This window comes from Nymphaea colorata, chromosome 4 (genome assembly GCF_008831285.2).
Source record: "Nymphaea colorata isolate Beijing-Zhang1983 chromosome 4, ASM883128v2, whole genome shotgun sequence".
In the NCBI taxonomy this organism is placed as follows: domain Eukaryota; kingdom Viridiplantae; phylum Streptophyta; class Magnoliopsida; order Nymphaeales; family Nymphaeaceae; genus Nymphaea; species Nymphaea colorata.
In genome coordinates this window covers 10,800,156-10,820,550 of record NC_045141.1, presented here as the reverse complement: position 1 = coordinate 10,820,550, position 20,395 = coordinate 10,800,156, and the positions used below count along the sequence as shown (strand labels likewise).

General features: G+C 38.0%; 1 protein-coding gene across 1 annotated transcript; it reads left to right on the top strand.

Annotated features, from left to right (window-relative positions):
- The first annotated feature begins 255 nt into the window (after window positions 1–255).
- LOC116253162 (disease resistance protein RUN1-like) lies at window positions 256–19,866 on the top strand. The gene is made up of 5 exons (XM_031627937.1): window positions 256–1,377; window positions 1,476–1,772; window positions 1,854–2,729; window positions 17,137–17,658; window positions 19,324–19,866. Exons 1-5 carry the CDS (start codon window positions 256–258, stop codon window positions 19,864–19,866), a joined length of 3,360 nt encoding a protein of 1,119 aa, XP_031483797.1.
- Window positions 19,867–20,395: the final 529 nt, after the last annotated feature.

Sequence of the window (20,395 nt, the reverse complement as noted above, 5' to 3'; positions counted from 1 at the left end):
TCATGAGTTTTGGCCATATGCAAAACTGTTTACTTCATTTGTGCAGCTAATTCTTTTTCCCAATTTAGATCTACATGAGGAATCTTGCTAGCTTAGCTTCAAGGCAGCTCTGCCACTTCAATGAAGTGGTTCCCAAATTAAGGAAAAGATAAATCTGGGAATATATGTGGAAGAGTTTTTTGCTTCATCGTGCATTGTCCTTGTATCGTTCTAATATGAAGTAACTATCTCATACTCACATTTGTTGCTTTGATTATGACTGCTAGCGAGGAAGGCGACCTCATATACGACAAAGTCATTCCATGGGTTCAGAAAGCATTGGAACATAGGATTCCCCTGGACATCAGACAACCGCTAGTTGGTAGTGATTCCCAGATGGAACAAATATGCAGACACCTGAAGATTGGTTCCAAAATCATCCAAATGATTGGTATCCACGGGATGGGCGGGATCGGCAAAACTACCATTGCCAAGGCGATCTACAACAGAATTTTTATGAACTATGAGCGGCATGGTTTCATTTCCAACATTAGGGAGGAATGTGAAGAGCGTGGGCTTCTCTCTGTGCTGAACAAAGTTCTGCAGATCCTGGGGATCGAACCAAGGCACGATGTGCATCAATATATGAGTTTGGTGAAGAGACGTCATTCAAGGGCGTTGCTTCTTGTTCTTGACGATGTTGCTAATCATGGCCAACTGAGTGCATTGGCAGGAGACACATCTTGGTTTGGTGAAGGCAGTAAAATTATTGTCGCCACAAGAGATGAGAATGTATTGCTTAAGCATGGAATGTCACGCACTTCAGATATTTTTCAACTTCAAGAACTGAATCAAGATGAGGCCCTCAAACTCTTCTGCTATCATGCATTTGATGGGGATGATTTTCCACCAGACAACATTGCTGAATTATCGAGGAAAGCTGTCTCCGCTATTGGCGGTTTGCCTTTAGCTCTTGAGGTCTTGGGCCCTTTGTTTAAGGGTATAAAAGATTCTGAAGAGTGGAAGAAGAGGTTGAATCAACTGAAGCAAGTTCAAGATCACGATGATATATATAAGAAGCTCAGAATAAGTTATGAAGCACTAGAAAAGTCAGAGAAATGTATATTTCTTGATGCGGCTTGCTTTTTCAGTCATGAAACAGATATTGAAACTGCAAGCCATGTTTGGGAGTCTCATGGTTTGATCCCAGACAAAGCTATTGAATCCCTCACAAGCAAGTCTCTGATAAAATCCAATGCAAGTAGAAATTTGGAGATGCATAGCTTAATCCAAGATATGGGGAAGTGGATTGTACGTGAAGAAGACCTTCTTTACCCTCAAAATCGCAGCAGATTGTGGTCTAACTTAGATTCCATAGAAGTATTACTCCATCCCAAGGTTTGATCAATCCCTAAAATTAAGCTCACATGCTATATCGCTTGCTTTGAATTTCGTTAAATGTACTCACTTAAGTTCCTTGTTATGCTGACTATCAGGGGACTGACAAGATTGAAGCTATCAGTTTCAATTTGGAAAAGGTGGACGGACCAGAAGTATGTTTAAACCCAGAAGCATTGGCAAAACTACGTAATGTTAGGCTGCTCCATTTGAATCACGCCAACTTTGTATTCGAACCATACAACCTTCCGTTAGAACTGGAATGGCTGGAATGGCATGGCTGTCCAATAAGGTGGGTTCCTGAAAACATTAGTTTGCAGAAAGTTGCGGTTATTGATCTTTCAGGGAGTATGATCATTTGGCTTACCGATAGTAGATATCAGCCAGGAAAAAGAGTAAGCAAATTTTATTTATTTACTGTGCCTTATGTGGTTGTATTGGTTGTTGGTTCTCACATGTACCTTCCATGCATGCAGAGATTTGAAAAGCTGAAACATCTCTACTTGTCTGGCTGCATGAATCTAAGAACAACTTTTGATATTGCTTATTTCCCAAATTTAGAGAAGATAGTGCTAGACAACTGTGAGAACTTATGTCAACTCCATGGATTCGACACACTTAAGAAGTTGACTCATTTGAGCATGAAACGATGCAGTGAATTGAGAGAGCTACCCAATAGTATCGGTCAAGTGAGTTGCCTTAAGTTCCTTGATATCTCTTTATGCACCAAACTTTCTAGCTTGCCTGAAGATCTTGGAAATTGGAAATCATTGACAAAATTCAAGGCAAAGAGGTGTGGGATTGTTGTTCTAACTGAGACACTAGGGACACTAGAAAAACTTGAGAAGCTTTCCTTAAAGGGTTGCATCGGGATCCAGACTTTGCCTCTTTCTATGAGGAAAATGAAAAGTTTAAGTAAGCTCAACATAAGCTGCACGCGTATAAGCCAGTTTCCTGAGGATTTTGGGATGATCTCTGAGTTGACTTCTCTTAAGGCAAAGGGTTGCCGGATCAAACAATTGCCTGAAGGCTTCGGAATGCTCGTGAAGTTGAGGACTTTGAGCGTTGAGACACCGAAGACCAATCACAACATCAAATTTCCTTCGAGTTTCTGTGGGCTTTGCTCTTTGGAGAAGCTGACTATCCTAGGAGGCAGCGGGTCAAATGAAGCTGATGACGGATTCCTGTCATCACTGAGATCCTTAAACTTCAAGGGAAGTAGCCTGCCCAACCTGCCCATAAACATGAGTGGCGTCACTAACCTCTCAAGTCTCAACCTTCACGATTGTGAACAACTAGTGTTCCTCCTCCACTGCCCTCCTCTTTGTCCAACCTTGAAGCCCGCTTCTGCAGTTCTTTGGAGAGAATTTCGAACATTTCAAACTTGAAAACCCTACAGAAATTGGTTCTTTATCGTTGCCAGAAAATAAAGCAAGTTAATGGGCTTGAAAAGCTGAATTCATTGAGAATCTTAAATATGAGAGGCTGTACGGGGCTCCAGCTTGAATGGAAGACAAGGCTTGCTAAGGTAACTTATTCGGAATCCTTGGATTTTGCTTTAAAATGTTAGGCTAGTCCAGGCCAGAGTTATATATATATATATATATATATATGTATACATCCCTAATAGAGGGGATGGCCTCCCCATGCTGTGCTTTTATGGGTGGAGACCGTTGCCTCCCCTTTTGCCATTTTTGCCTTTGTCTTCCCATTTTCATCTCCTCCATCCCACCCTGTTGTCACCATGTCAGGATAGAGAGGAACCAATTATATCCAAGTGTTAGGTACTTTGCTACTAATTAACTTGCCATAAGACTCGGCTAACCAACATTTTCATAACGAGATGTGGCAACCGTTTGGTGATTTGCTACCAGGATAAAATAAAGTCAGCTCCAAACCAATGCTTTGAGTGCCAGAGGTGGAACAACCATCATTTTGCGCTCGTTATACATTGTTGAGACTGAAAATCCAATTTTCTGTTGTGCATGGATGACCTAATAGGCTTCATTCAGATGATTTAAGGCCATCTAAAAGAGAATAAGGAACCCACAAGGGGGACAAGAAAGCCCCATGAAGCTCCATTTTTCTTGTTTCATAAGTCACCATTATGCCTGTTATTTCCAATGGCATTTGTGATCTTTCAAAAACTCAAGCATTCACCTCTTCTTTGTGGACTATCATTATTTCTTGCCTTTTGTTAATCTTTTTGTTACTTGGCTTCAGTAGGACTTCCCTTGTTTTTGTGGATCTTCCCAAATGCAAAGATATTACTATGTGTGTTTCATGGGAGTGCCTCTATTGGTGAGCCACACTAAGACTGTAGAGGTGTTTGATTTCTGTTCCTAAGAATAGCATGAACAAGGCATCTAGTTTCTAACATCCTAAGAATAGGATGAAGAGTTGTAGCTCAAGAGTTGCACTTGATCCCCATGCGATAGGTGCTCCTATTAAAGGGGACCGTCCACTCTGCTTCCTGCATTTCGTTATTCTTTTGAAATGTTTGTTTGCTGGTTTGTGCTCATAGTTTCATAAGTTGTGAAGGCTACCTTTTATTCTCAACCCATTAACCCAAGTAGTAGATCTCCTATCATCTTCCCAACCATTCCTCATCCCCAAGAATTCCACATTTGTATTTCCCTTTCTAAGTTCTCCAAATTCATCTTCCACTTTGCTTCTGCTAGTTTAAGTCCATTTTGGGCATATGTCTTACATTAAATTAACTCATTACTATAAGTGGCTAAATTTTGCTACAAAGACAATCTTAGCCTTGATTAGAACATGAAGTCAGGGACAAGTAAAAAGTAGGAATTAATTTGGAGAAAAACTTATAAACCACATGCATTTGTTTCTTACAAAGTCAATCATATAGATGTAAAATTCATATTTGACGACTAGACAACATGATTTTTCAATATATAAATTGGACATGGGGATTTATAATTTAATTAATGTTCAAGAATATTAACTAATAAAATCTTATTTTCAGAATGAAAAAGAAGATTGATCATCACATAGATCCTTGTGTTTTTAAGACCAGGTTAGATGTTTGGTGCCAAATATGTTGGGGGCCCTTTCATATGCCATGTTGCTGGTGGGCCTCAATCAACTAGGGGGACTCATGGCATAGATGGACCCCCCTGGGCACATATTCAGTAAAGCATACAGCCTGCTTTTGCATATCTAGACATAAAGATCAAATCATGTGATTAATTTCATGAAAAAGTGCATGCGTATATGAAGAGCAACATGCTAGCTATTAAAGTTTGTTGAAGGGCAAAGATGTCACTTTTCTCTGCTAACTAGACAAAGCTAATCTCTAACTTTACACCATTTGGATAGTGGCCGCAAATAGAAGGATGGAAGTATTGAATCTTTCAATGTCTAGTACTTTAGGGAAACAGAAAGAGCAATAATGAATTTTGGATGTAAATGTAGATTATTATGGATAATTCTTAAACTATATAATTTGTGAATCAATGCCTTCTCTCCAGTTCTCTCCACTTTCAAAATAAATGTATTTTTTGATACTCTTGTCAAACTACAATGGCCACCCTTTTCATTTTTCTCATGCTTAATTTGCAACCACCACATTATAACCAGTCCTTATGTATATTTACTAAAAATTTATCACTTGCCCATATATATTTTATTTTTGTATAATTTTACAAAAATGCTTAACATTATTTATTCACTAATATAGGCTTGTAATTTCATTTCAACTTGGTGTGCCTTTCCACTCGTGAAAAAAGAAATTATAATTATTTTCATTACAGTCTACCATAATGACCCTTTTAACAAACTTACGCCTTTACAGTTTGGTTTATTCTAGTGTCGGGCATACCTACCTATATATGATTCATATCTTCCTCATGCACCCATAATTTTGCAGGACGCAGAATTTGATCAATTGAGAATATTTGGCATTCCTGGGAGCCACACTAGGGATTGGCTATGGCAGGAGCACGTAGTTTTTATGCTCCCAAAAACATGGATGAAGAAAGATGAGACCATTCAAGTTGAAATGGATTTGCATAGCAGCTGCAGTTTTTTTAGTCAGCCATTAACTAAGAACAATAAGATGGTTGAATTTAGTGACACAAGGCATATTTTCGTGTGTTTAGAGGATGAAGCGAAATTGCATGTCTCTCTCAAGTATGGACATTATGATGGCAGGAAAGTGGGTATCGAGGCTGGTGACATTGAAGCATCCTATTACCCAGCAAACATTGAGAATCGACAACAGCTTCATGAAGACACTTTTGATAATCCTGTTGATCATGGTGCCCGTCTCACCATTCGATTCTCTGAGAATTTCAACGAAAGAAAATTAGAAGATGGAAAAAAATGAGCAGACCATTAAGAATACCAGTGCTTATGGAAGAAAATTTTTGCTAAGATGGATGAGAAATTATTTTTTTCTAATGTTCCAGATTGAATATTTATAAGGCTTGAATACAAGCTACATCATATGTGATAATTACAAAAGAAAGAAAAATGTCTTGCTTTTCATGAATGCAGTTCTCTTATAAAAAATACAACTAGAGATCTTCTATAAGATGAAGCCTTCCGAACTTAAAGCCCTTGTAGAGTCTCAATTAGATAACATTTAGTAAATGAGACAATGTCCAATAAATTTCAGCTTTTTACAATGGAAGCTAGATAGCTCTCGAGGGCGGGAAGACAAACTAGTGAAGACAAAATAATTGAATGATCGACACTTTAAGCAAATATTGAATGTGGCGGAGATTTCAAAATGGAGGTGTACATGACAGAGAGATTAGTCAAAACAGACTGATTAATTCAATAAAAAATGGAACTCATATTCCTACTTTTTATTTCTAAAATTGTGACTTTCAAAATATGAAGCTTCGGATTTTCAATTTAAGAATATTCTAATTATTTCCCAATAAAAACTAATTGTCTTTAAAAGTGTTAAGAGATCCCTATACTTGCTAATGAAAAGTGTCTCAACCTTACTTTTTGCATCATAAAGGGGAACATCATGCTCATTTAGATTCTGATAACTTACTAGTTGGAAGCTAGAACCATTACCATCTTAGTATGTGTCTCACAAAGATTGGCAAGAGATCATTTGTGCACAAAGAGCAAAAAAGATAACTATCATACAAGTTCTGGCAAGGAGAGTTTTTTTGTTTGCGCAATTACAAATTTGTGTAATTAGAAAAATTATAATTATACAAATGAAGGACCTAAATCTTGTTTGTATCATTACATACTTGTTATATAATCATATAAATGTAATTATTCATTAATCTTATTAGACGAACTACAATTATGCAAATAAAGGATTTTGATCTCAATTGTATCATTATTTACTTATGATTACAATCATTTAAATGAATGCTATAGATGTAATTACAAATTAGTCTTATTAGACGAACTATAATTGTGGAAATGAAAGACTTATATCTCGTTCTGCAATCATTTAAATGCATCTCTAAAACTCTAATACAAGTTAATATAATTAGATAACTGCAATTTTACAAATGAAGGACTTTGATTTCATTCATATCATTACATATTTGTGAAAAGGCTATGAACTTTGACATCTGACAACTAAAAACAAGAAAAACAAAAGCATTTTAGAGAGGTTTAGTGAAGGGCCACCTATCTCAATATGTTTAGATAGTGGGAGGTTCTTTTATAAAGAATATGTAGAACAATTACCCATGTGGAGGACTCAACCCATTACAAGTATTTGAATATGATACAATCTGTGCACCACCAGATGTGATGTAAATGCTTGCACCATTTCGATCTTTATTACTGCCGTCCTTGCCTTTTATTTTTTTTGTCTTTGATTTGTAATGGATTTACCACTTGCCTTATCATGAGCAATACAATTGTTTCCTTTCTTTTCTTCCTGTGATGTGTGTTGCAACACATGCATCTCTGCTCCTTATTTTTTGCTGTCATTGGATACTCTTACACCCACTGCAAACCCAATATTTTGGGTAGGACATTGAGGTTGGATCTTAGAATTTCAATGTGATTGATTGGACGAGGTTTGGTGAAATTATCAGCAACTTGATGGAAAGATGATATGCGTCAAACTTTAAGTTGCTTCTTAGCAATTCTATCTCTAATGAAGTGAATGTCAAGATCCACATGTTTACTTCTTGCATGATATACTGGACTAGATGCTATCAATGTGGCACTAACGTTGTCATATCATAACATTGGAAAAGAGAGAACTGGAATGCTAAGTTCTTATAATTGATACTGAATCCAAACTAGTTTGGCAGGGGTATTAGCAAGAGATCGGTATTCAGCTTCTAAAATGGTTCAAGCTATAGGATGATGTTTCTTGGAGCTCTAAGATAGCATGTTAGGTTCAAGGTAAACAACATATGTGTTGCTATGATTCACATAACGTTGTCAAACTTGAATGAAGAGTGAGTTTGAAGATCAAAATTTAGAGTGCCTTGGCATACTTAAGTGCATATTTGACAGCAGACCAATATTCATGTGTAGAATGCTATATAAAGTGGTATACGTTATTCACTCAGTATACTAGATTTAGTCTAGTTAATATGAGGTATTGCAAGGCTGTGATCATACTTTGTATATTATGTTGGATCATAGCATGAAGAGGTTGTGCCTTGTTTGCACCAGCCATGTTAGCTTTCTAAAGAATACCTAAGGCATATTTCTGTTGAGACAATACCAACCCTTTATCATTCCATTTTGCTTCTATCTCAAACAAATAGTTGAGAGGACCTGGATCCTTAAGGGAGAAAGTGTTGGACAGCTAAGAGATCAATTTATCAACAAGAAGAATTTCACCAACATAGATAAGCACATAACTAGTGATATTTTGATGCCTAAGAATAAATAAATATATATCTACATTTGAGACTGCATATTTGAGTTGGATGAGAGCCTTGCTTAACTTTTGGTACCATGCCCATCGTGCTTGTTTGAGCCCATAAAAAGCCTTAGACAATTTGCATACGAGATTGGCATTTGAATGTATCCTAGAGGTTGATACATATAAGCTTCTTCTTGTAGGTCCCTATCAAGGAAAGTATTGTTGACATTGAATTTCCAAATAGGTCAACAAAGGGAGACCTCCATAGCAAGAATAGTTCATATAGTAGTTGGTTTGACTATTGGACTAAACGTTTCAAAGATGTTGATACCATCTTCCTAGTGTAGCCTTTAGCAATGACACGTGTTGTGCATCTCCCAAGACTACTGTTAGCTCCACTCTTGATTTTATAAATCCATTTGTAGCCTAAAATGTTGTGGTTAGTAGGTTTTGGAATAGATGTCCATGTCTTACTTTGGAAAAGAGCAACATATTGTTTGTTCATGGTGTCAATCTTATGAGGGTTGGTGGACGCCTGTTTGATGGCTTAGTTATGGTTATAGCTTGAGTAATGAGGGATGATGAAAGTAGATGATAAGTTGAGGAGAATATTGCATATTGCAAGTGGTCATGACATTTGTCCAAGTGTTGGTTGAGTAGGAGCCTAGTTCACATTTCTATGTGGAGTGATTGAAGTGATGGGGAATTGGAAGGCTCAAGAAAAGAAATGGTTGTAAAAGTGTTGGGGAATTTGCCGAAGAAATAGGTATGGGTACTAATGAGGTAGAAGGGTTAGGTGTAGATGGGGAATTTGCCGAAGTTTAAAATCTTCTTGGTTGACATGTTGTTATTAGCCAATTTTTTTTTGAAAAAGACTGTATTCCATTTTTACTCAAACGAAATTCTCAGTTATTTCATTTGGATTTAAGGTCAACCCTAGACCCAAAACAAATTCACAACCATTTGACCCAAAACGAATCTCTAGACCCTGTCCGAGTCTAAACGCAAGATTCAAATTCAAAACACAACTTTAGATGTAAAATTCAAATCCTTAATCCAACTATCGGATCCAAATTAGATCCAAAACTGAAGTCTAGATCCAAATTAAGAATTTCAAACTCAAAATCCCAAGCTTAGGTCAAATCAATAAAATTTGATGCTATCGTGGACCTTCCCCTTGTTTTATGTTTCATTTTCACGCCAAAAATATGTTTTTAAGCTTAAACCACTCACTAGATTGCATCGGCGACCAATTAAACTCAATCCGGATCTAAAACAAGCTCAAAATCACACAAAACGGAGTCGGCTCCATTTGTAACAAAAACCTTTTTTATACACATTTAAAAAAAATGGTTTTATGTTTTTTCTTACAAACGGACCCCTAGGGGCTAGGGAAAAAAATCCACCCCTTATTGGTCCAACTGAGAAATAAGGAGGGCCTTCCCCCCCACTTTTTTCTATTTTGAACCCAATGCAGCAGGTCGCGCCAGTGCATGTTGTGCAATTGCGCGTCGTGTGTGATCATGTGCGGAAGTGCGTGACACACCAGGTGCTAAACAGCGCTGCGCGCTCATGCAGCCGTGCACGCATGCAAACACGCCGAGTAGGGCTGCGCACTCTACAAACCCCATTTCAACTGAAAACGGCTCCTTGGGGGGGCTCTTTTGGCCCTGTTGGGTACGGATTAGCCTTTCCCACACCCCAACACGGTATTTGCAGGGTTAAGGGCCAATCCCACTTGGTCAAAGCCTATTTAAAAAAAAATAAATCATTTAAAAACACTTGGAATTCACATGAAAATTATGTTAAATTAAAAAAAATCAAATTTCAAATTTTAGCTCCAAAACTCTCTATAAATACCCACACAGTATTCTCTCTTGGGTATGAACTAACCCTTAGAGAACCTCTAGTGCTTTCTCATTTGAAGATTTAGAGTTTTTCTTAGCTCTCTCTCTCTCCATATCCCTCTTTCTGTTTTCTTCTTCTTCTCTAACCTTGAGAGCAAGCTTTTCCAAGTTCCAATTCTTCAAGAAAGCACGAGGAAATCTCTTGGAAGAATATCTTTATCATCTTGGAGCCTCACCCGAGGTGACCCTAGGATCATTCAAACAAAAAGACTCGTTCCTAAAATCATTTATATTAAAGCTATGTAGTCATCCTCTTGTTTTCATTTATTTTCATTTCCTCTTGCCGCCTCCCAATGGTTGTACAAGAAAACTTTAAAGATTTTCTATCTAAAGTCAAGAGCTATTTTTTAGTGCACCGGGTCTATGAGCAAGGTGAAATAACTTTCATTTCTTCTTTTGTTTTTGAAACATGTTTGTTATATTGTTTTATTCATCATTTATGTTGAGATTATGTTTATTAACATTAAGAATGAGCGTTTGGATTGGGATTTCCTCATTATTATGTTTATTTTGAGGTTGGGGTTTGTCCAACCCGAGAAACGCTCTTCACGAATATATACATGTTAAAATGCTCTCAATTTCATGTGTGTTTGATTTTCTTCCATACCCAATGGTGGAAGAAATAGACTTTTTAATAATAAACATGGTTTTATGCTCACGTATAAAAATATTTGGAAATATGTTTTTCAAACAAAATTTTGAAAGCAAGTCCCCCTTTAATGAGACCTTGGAGACTTAGCCTAGGCTCTTGCGTGAGCCCAAGTTCCCCTTCGGTCTACATAGAAAAATTGAAGTCAGATATTTTCAAGTTACTTCTTGATTTCAACTCTCATGAAAACATACGTGCAAATATATTTACAAATTTACAAATTCTCATATATTTACAGATATAAATGAATATATGTACGTGTTCCACTTTCTTTCTCTCTAAAATCTCTCTCTCTCTTTTTAAAATATTTTTCTCCCTCTTCATTAGAGTTAATACTTTCTTTTCATGAGTTTTCACATACCTATGCATATGTGTGTGTGTGTATATATATATATATAATATATATCTATATATAAGTACATATAAAAATACATATATCTCTTCCTTTTATAAACATTTTATTTTGTAATTTTCAAAATCTCTTTCTCTCTTTTTATTCCTCTCGGATTAAAGTCTTTTATCTTTTCCATTCTTTTGAATATTTTTCTCCCAAGATCTAAAGTTTTAACATTTTATTTGTCATCTTCACCAAGACCAAAACTCAAGTAATGACCCTATATTAGAATCATGCTTGATAGTCTACAACCTTATTTCATTTTCAAAAACTTTTCTCTTTTTTAAAAAATAATTAATGATAATTTTATAAATAAAAATGAGATATTAAGGTGTACGTGATGGTAAGAATGCTTTTATATGAATGTTATGATAGGAGTGAATGATTTGTTTTTAATCATATAGGATCAATGTGATCATAAGTACAAAAGAACTTAAGCAAGATGAGATGGAGCTCCAACTAGGAAGTAACCGAATTAGAAAAAAATCTCAAACCTACTTAAAGTCTTAAAAAAACACTAAAGTAGCTTCAAAGTGATTTTCAAAAGTTTCCAAATGTTGTAAAGATTCCCCAAGTCAAAGTGTTTTATACTCTATAATGATTCTTCAAAACTTTCTGAAAAAATTGAAATATCAAACCTTTAATATTTTCCCAAACACCACATTGCATTTAGAATAAAAAGATGTTTAAGCAAAAATGAAATGCATCAAGAATAAGCATAGCGCTCAGATTGATTACTCCGGGTAAAGGCACCAAGAATGGTCAATCCTTGTACCAATGGATGGGTGACATTTTCTCTCATTTGAAAAAAAAAAAATTTTTCTGAAGCACCCCAAAACCCAAAATAGATTTTTGGGGATGCAAACGCATGTTTAAGCACTAGTGCCCTTTGTGTTGCAAACTATACCCAAGAAATGTATGGCATTTGGATTTGAAATCAAACTTGTTTTGATTATAAGCTTTCAAATCTGGATAACAAGGACACCCAAAGACTTTTTAAAAATTATAAACTGGTGTGCCATTAAATAGCTTTTGAAAAGCAATATTGTTGTTTGGACAGAAGAGACATTCTGCTTATGAGTTAAACTACTATGAAGAAGGCATATGTCCAATATTTTTAGGACGACTCGCTTGGCTCCTGAGGTATAATATTGCCTTTACAATGTGGTTATGTTTTCTTTCTGCAAGACCATTTTGTTGCAGAGGGTGGGAACAAGACATATGATGAGCTATACCATATTCATCTAAGAAACCTTTGAGAGCAATCTCCGCCTCCTTAGTTCGAAGAACTTTGGTTTTTATATCAAATCTGGTGTTTAATTTGTTTTTAAAATATTTGAAGGCAACAACAACATCAGACTTGTTTGAAAGAAAAATATATGTAATCCTTGAAAAATGATCTACAAAATGAAGATACTATTTGTGGCATTGTGTGTGCCGATCCCTCAACATTGGAGAATATAATTTCAAGAGGAACATTGAAACATTTAATAGACGAAGTAAATAGAAGAGCATGAGAGATTCCCCCTTAACTGGCCCTCACAAATATGATTGTCAAAATAAATGGAAGAAGGTAAACCAAAATCACAAACTACTTGCTTGACCACCTTAAAAGGCAGATTCCCTAGGCGATGATGCCATTGATCTATCGAGTAACCTCACCAATCTCCTCTTGCTGACTTATTCATGATGTCCTTCATTCAGCTAAGATGCATGAGCACCATTTTTTGTCGCTAAATCCTTCACAACACAAAAGTTTGGATGAAATTCTACAATGATTCGATTATCCATAGTGAATTTTTGCACTGAAAGTAGATTTTTGGTAATTTCAGAAACATAAAGAATATCTTTCGAACTAAAATTAGGATTGTTCATGTTGAAATAAGAATGACTAGAGGAATTGATGAGCAAATTAACCTGCACCAGTTCCAATTTGGCCACCTTTTTCCATCATATGGTTTTTGAATGGATAAGGAATTCAGGCCATTAGTGACATGGTGGCTAGCTCCAAAATCTGAGGAGTCAATATGAAAGGTTCTTGGAGGAGATGAATCTGAAGGAGGTGCAACATGGTGTTTTTACTTCCCACCTAGTTTAGATATCTTGAAACAGGACTTGGCCCTGGTCACTGCCTTGTCACAATATTGATATATTACCCGACTTTGGCCATAGTGTCAACTACTTCCTCACCTCCTGTTAGAATGACGTTCACCACTGTCGGCACTAAAACCAGAATCATTAGCACAATTCACATTAAGAGAAGTCACTATTTCATTCCATTCATCCTCATTTATTGGAGGCTCATGAGTCAAGAATAAGGCATGTAGTTCGACTAAAGAGAGGGTCGTTTCTCGTGGCAACAGAAGTCTTGTACATACTCTGTTTTGGTGGCAAGGCTCATCGTATGTGGAGGACCATGTCATCTTCTTCTACTCATTTAGAAGGCATAGGCAATTTGATTTCCGATCATTTTAAGTGGTTGAAAAAGCTCTTCAATTTATTTTGAACCCTTGTTAAGGGTAAAAAGTTGTTTCTTTAGTCGCATAACTTTAGATCTTAATTGAGCTACAAATGACTCTTTAAGAGTAGTCCATAAGGTTCTCAACCCAACCACTTGAGCATGAATTAGCTGAGTCAATGATGAGATAATCCAGATTAATAATAATTAATCATGCCAAATACAATTTAAATACTTAGGAATAAGGAGTTGCATTTTTTTCTATAAACTTAATAGGGCATGATAACATAACCATGCAAGTCATATGACACCAGAAGAGGGAGGAATTGACTTTCCCGAAGCAAAAAGTTGTTTGGGCATTAACTTGACTATTAAATAATGTTGCATGCTGGTTGGCATAGTGATGCAGCCTATTCTATAGTTGCAATCTCTATCAATTAGATTTATGTACAATGTGTTCCATCCAGACAAGTCCTGGAGCAAATATCTCAAGTACAAGAATTTCCAACCACTAACTGATACTCACAACAATGCCCACTCTCTATATGCGTGTTGGCACAAAGCACTAAATCCATATGAGAGAAGGCAGATAGATCTAGAGACAGAGAAAGAACCTTGGACCTTGGGTCCATGGGTGTCATAGCTGAACAAGGGGCCCTAAACTTGTGATCGTAGTTTGAGCCTAAGGACAGTCTCTGGGGATGAATCCATGAACTGGGTCACATACTTCCTTAGCCTCTTTGGCTATGGGTCCATCCTACACCCACTTGGCCTTGTCGACAAAGGGCTCGATTAGGTTGGATAGGCTGGCTTGGGCAAGGCCCAAGTAGCTCGGTCAAAGGTTATGCACTACATGAAGAGGTTCTTTCATTGAGCAGGCTGCAATGAACCTGAGGCAATGGAGGCCACCCGGCAGCAGGGCTAGGGTCTACTCCTAGCCAGTGTTGGACTGGCCATGAGCTTGTCAAAGGCTTAGGCTTTCAGGTGAGGAGTGGTGACATAGAGGAGCTGAAGAAGGAAACAATGCAGTAGGGTGGTTGATGGCATTGGTCATGTGGATGCTTATGCCTGGCCATAGTCGGGCCCTAACTCAGTGTGGGCTGTATTGGCTGGCAGGCAGAGGCCAAGCGCTTGACTACTTGTAGCCTGGACATTTGAATTCAACTACAACTGGGTCATCCTGATGCTGGCCAGGCAGTGGACAAGGCCTTGCCATAGCTGGGCTCTGGCCGAGCACTGGTTGGCACCATCGGTCTGGCCTGGTCAAGGTGGCTAGGCAGAACTTGGCCTTACTTGGGAGCTAGAACAGGTTTGCCTAACAAGCTGTGGTGCTAGCTTGGTAGGGCCAAGGCAACTGGACCATGCATGACGTATGCCAGCTGGTCATGGCCGAGCCTAAGCTGATAATTGGGCCTTCTACTGATCGAGGCCTTAGCATGACAACAAGGGGTCTAGTGACCTAAATGCAAGTGGCCTGTAACAAGCAGTTGTAGCCATGACTATGGGTCATCGTCTAGTCTATGGCAGTTTCAACGACAATAGAAAGGGTTTTTAAGGGGATGCTCTAAAGAGAGAGGGAGCAGAGGAAAATCGACCAGAAGCATGGGGACAATTTAATGTGGGTGTTGGAGTGACATGAAAGGCCCCCGAGGCCGCACCAGCTTGCCTCAACCTGGTCACACCCTGTGCACTAGCCGACATCGAGTCCACCAATAGAGGAGAAAAACTAGGTGTAGTCAACACCTGGCTCAACACTACCGAGGACAAAAGCCCCGTCCAAAGCTAAAAAGCATGCACCTTGGCCGTGCCCAACCTAGTTCAGCAAGGTTGGCCATGCTGAAGCCAGCAGCCAGCCCTTGCATTGTGCCCCTATGAACATAGTACACACGGCCCGTCTACTAGTTGGAACACCTTCAGCTAGTCTAAGCCCACCACACAAGCATCCTAGGAGGTCAAGTGTGCCACTTTATCTAATGGAGAGGCCATCCGGTCATGTTGGACCAGCCAACATGCCCTAACGCCACTATAGCCACTAAGAATCCAATAGGGTGCCACCTGACCTTGCCACCCCATTTTTGTGGTTTCTCTAAAATAGCTCATCAAACCTAGAAGCAGCCAATCTAGAGACACGATTTGAATTTTGAATGCTTCCCACCTTGGGTTTTACATCAGCATATATGGCGGCCACATCTACACCACGAGGGCACCACATCAACTAGGGAGCACTCCCATTTTGATTATTTTTTACTTTTTTTAATGTCATCAATGGTATCTAGTTTCTTTTTGTGGACTTGATTTTGTTAACAAAACTGGTAAGGACGATAAAGATGACAAATCTGTAGGAGAGAAAATCGACAATCAAGAGATGGATAAAGATGTCAATTTGGTAACAGAAGATTACGATTGGGTGAAAAAGGCAGAAAATCAGAAAGGCAACAAATTTGGTATTACATGAAGATTTCATCTAATCTAGGCAAGAACGATCTTGCCTATGATAAAACGTGATTTTCTTCCCCATAAAAGGGACTCAACTCTATCGTTGTAATCATCTTCTTCTCATCAATAAAAACGAAAGTCTGAGTGCCTTCTGATCGTGGACGTAGGCTTAGCTAAGCTGAACCACGTTAATTCTCATTTCTTCCTTGCTTTATTTACCATTCTTCACATTTTCTTTGTGGTATCAAAGCGTGAAAAGCAGCTATAGCAATCAATTCCTGTTGCTGTAACAGAGAAAGAACAGAGATAGTTTTGTCTGTTTGTTCACAGTGAAAAATTGTGCTGGCATTGTCAAATTCGACCAGTATTGCTATCGAGCAGGACTTAAATCCTTTCCTCAACATCTGCAGATCCTCCTAGTGCATGGTAAGAATTTTTTTGAGCTTTGAGGAGGGAGCGATTGAATTTTGAAGCATCGCTGGTCGAGAAACAGGAGGAACAGGGGCAACATTCATTTCTGCCTTTCGTTTATCCTCTGGTGTTATCACCATAGGTGATCTCCCACTACAACATTTCACAGCAAGAATCTCCTTCCTGTTGCAGATCCAACGGACCAATGCTCGACCGGAACCGACACCAGAGCCAGCCGAAATCTTTAGAATTCTGGCAGCCTCTTCCTTCCTTCCGTGGGCCAAGAAAGATAGGCTAACCGACCACCGCCTCCCAACTTCAAAAGTCTGCATTAGTTCCACCACCCGCCTCTTACTGTGAGATTTAACAGAAATTATTGTATGGAGGTTGCACTTCCAATGGACCGGTGCTCGACCTGAACTGACATTGGTGCCAGTCAAAATCGATGCATCATCCGCCTCTCCTGCTGCTGTACCCTGCTCCAACACCAGTTCGAGGTTGGTAAAGCTTGCAGGCTTTCTCTCTTGATTTAAGATGCCCCTCTATTGCTCTTCGATCTATGTTTTGTTGGTTGTCTCCTACTCTACAACTCAAGGATATATGGCATTATCTTCCTCAATTATTTTTCCTCATCCCTACACAATCAATGTGTCAAACTTTGTCTCCCTCTAGCTTCGAGCTGAGAATTTCCTTCTATGGAAGACACAGATTTTGGCACTGGTTGAGAGCCAAGATCTTCAAGGATTTTTGACTGACAAGGTTGCTGCTTCACCAGAACTTATCAATGATTCTTATTCTCAGAAACTGGTGCCCAATCCCCAATCTACTGTTTGGAAGAAGACTGACCCCTTAACCAAGGGGTGGATAACCAGCACGCTATCTGAAAGTGCTCTTGGCCTAGTTGTTGGCTTTGAGACATCCAAAGATATTTGGAGGGCTCTTATGAATGCTTTCTCTTGTAAATCACGTGAAAGAAAATTTCATCTCACACATTTGCTCACTTTGCTTAATAAGAATGATGACTCTATGGAAGAATATATAGGCAAATTCAAACGAATATGCGACAATCTTTCAGCTATTGGAAAAACTGTTGATGAGGGGGCACAAGTTTATTGGCTGCTTCAAGGACTTGGAGAAGGATGCGAAGCGTTTATTGCAGCCATGATTCATCCACCTACACCTCCTTATGAAGAGGTCATTTCTCTCCTTCAAAGTTTTGATTCATGGTTAAAAAGTCCCACTCCTCCTATCATGGCAATGACATGCCAACAATCATAACATGGCCGCGGGCGTGGATGCGGCTATAGAGGATGTGACAATATCAAAATTGGCCAGGTGACTAGCAACATGAAAATTTCAATCTTTCTTCTAATGGTGATGAGAAGAGAAATAATAACCCTATTGTTTATCAAATTTGTGGTAAAAAATATCATTCTAGCATCAAGTGTTTTGAATGATTCAACCATACCTATCAAGGTGAGGATGCCCAACAAGCTCTAGCCACTATCACTATTGATGAAGCAAATGACTCTAAATGGTTGGCTGATACCGAAGCTTCAGCTCACATGACTGGGAACCCTGGTAAGATTTTTAAGATCTCTTCTTATCATGGATATGATCATGTTATTGTTGGAGATACCACATCTCTTCCGATGACTCATATTGGTAATAGTGAAGTTGATATAGGTCGATCATCAATTCCTCTTTCTCATGTTCTATATGTTCCCAAATTAAAGAAAGACTTACTTTCTGTCAGTCAACTAACTAGTGAATTGTTGTATGTTTTTGAATTTTCCTCATCATGTTGTCTTATAAAGGACAGAAGAACAGGGAAAATAGTGGCACAGGGCTGGAGTCTACACTATCGGCAAGGCCAGACATACAACATATTTTTCATCTAGGTTTCAGTGTGTTTCAGAAGAACAATGGCATTTCAGATTAGGACATCCTCATAATGGCGTAGTGAGACATTTACAGCAGAAAATTTGATTATTGTTTAGTCTTTAGTTTCTAGAACTTCTATTTGTCATAGCTGACAACTTGGCAAATCAAGTAGGTTACCGTTCCTTGAACGTGAAAATAAATTTGTTGATCTTTTTGAAAAAATTCATTCAGATTTATGGGGACCAGCACCTGTTTGTTCTCATTTTGGTTATCGGTACTATGTGATTTTTATTGATGAGCATTCTAGATTCACTTGGCTATACCCCTAGAAGTCAAAATCTGATTTTTTTTGTCTGCATTCAGCATTTCCAAAAACTTGTTGAGACACAATTTAATAAAAGGATTTTTGTCATTCAATCATATGAAAGAGGAGAACATAAAAGTACAAAATTTAGAGATTATCTACAATCTCTTCGAACCAAACATCAGTTTTCTTGCCCATACACCAAACAACAAAATGGTATGACAGAAAAAAAACATCGAAACATCAAGGAATTGGATTTGATTATGATGTTGCATGCAAATGTTCCCAAGCGTTTCTGGTTTGAAGCTTTTAGCAGTGCTATTTTTCTCATTAATAGGCTATCTTCATCTTCTCTTAAGATGGATTCTTCTTACTTGAAGTCTTTTGGACAACATCCTAAATATGATTTTCTTCATGTTTTTGGATGTCGATGTTTCCCTTACTTGAGAGATTATGCAAGAGATAAATTGGAGCCTCGATCACTCCCGTGTGTTTTTCTTAGGTATAGTGATAGTCACAAAGGATATCGTTGCTTGTATCCAGCCACTGGAAAATTGTTTATCTCTCGACATGTTTGTTTTGATGAACATTTTTTTCCTTATAAAAATCTTGCTCAATTATATGATGGAGATTCTCTAACTTTAGATTTAATTTCTTTCAATGAGGAATAGGAGGACATAGAGCAACCAGCTTCAGAAGATGATAGTCTTATGCGAAGAAATTATACTCATGAGGAGCAAAGAGGTGAAGAAAGAGGTGAGATTGGCACCCACTCTCAGCTTCTAGAGGTTTCGATTGACAAGATGATGATCAATGAACAGTCGGTTCACAATCAGCTGGAAAACTTGGAACAAGATCAAGTGCATAGAAATAAAGACAGTACTATGCTAGCTGATTTACAGCCGGTTCACAATCAGTTGGAAAACTTGGAACAAGATCAAGGTGAACATGAAATGCTTGACACGTCCACGACTGAAAACTTGGAACAAGATGCGCATAATATCACTACTATTTCTCCTTCAACTATGATTAGGACGATGGTCACTAGATCAATGGTGGGAACTTTCAAACCAAATCCCAAGTACGCCAACTTACATATTTTGTATCAAGATATTCCTAAAGAACCTTCAAGTGTTAAGGAAGCTCTTGAGAAACCATGCTGGAAGAAAGCTATGGATGAAGAAATTGAAGCCTTAGATGAAAATAAAACCTAGAGACTTGTACCCTATGACCCAAAGATGAATCTAGTAGGATCAAAATGGGTGTTTAAAACCAAACTCAAATCAGATGGGTCGTTGGAAAAACTTAAAACTAGACTTGTTGCTCGAGGATTCACTCAAAAAGAAGGAATTGATTTCCATGAAACCATTTTTTCAGTGGTTTGTCCTACCACTATTAGAATGATCCTTTCCGTTGCTACTGTTAGACGGTGGGAAATAAGACAGCTAGATATTAAGAACGCCTTCTTACATGGTGCTATTCATGAAGATGTATACATAAGATAGCCAACCAAGTATGAAGATAAAACAAAACCAGGTTATGTTTGTAAATTGTAGCGAAAATTTTATGGTCTGAAACAAGTGTCGTGTATGTGGTATGCTAGATTAAGCAGTTTTCTTCTTGATTATGGCTTTTCTACTAGTATGCTTGATCCGTCTATGTTTACATTACATCAAAAATAAAAAACTCTTCTACTTCTTGTGTATGTTGACAACATGATCTTAACCGGAAATTGTTCCATAT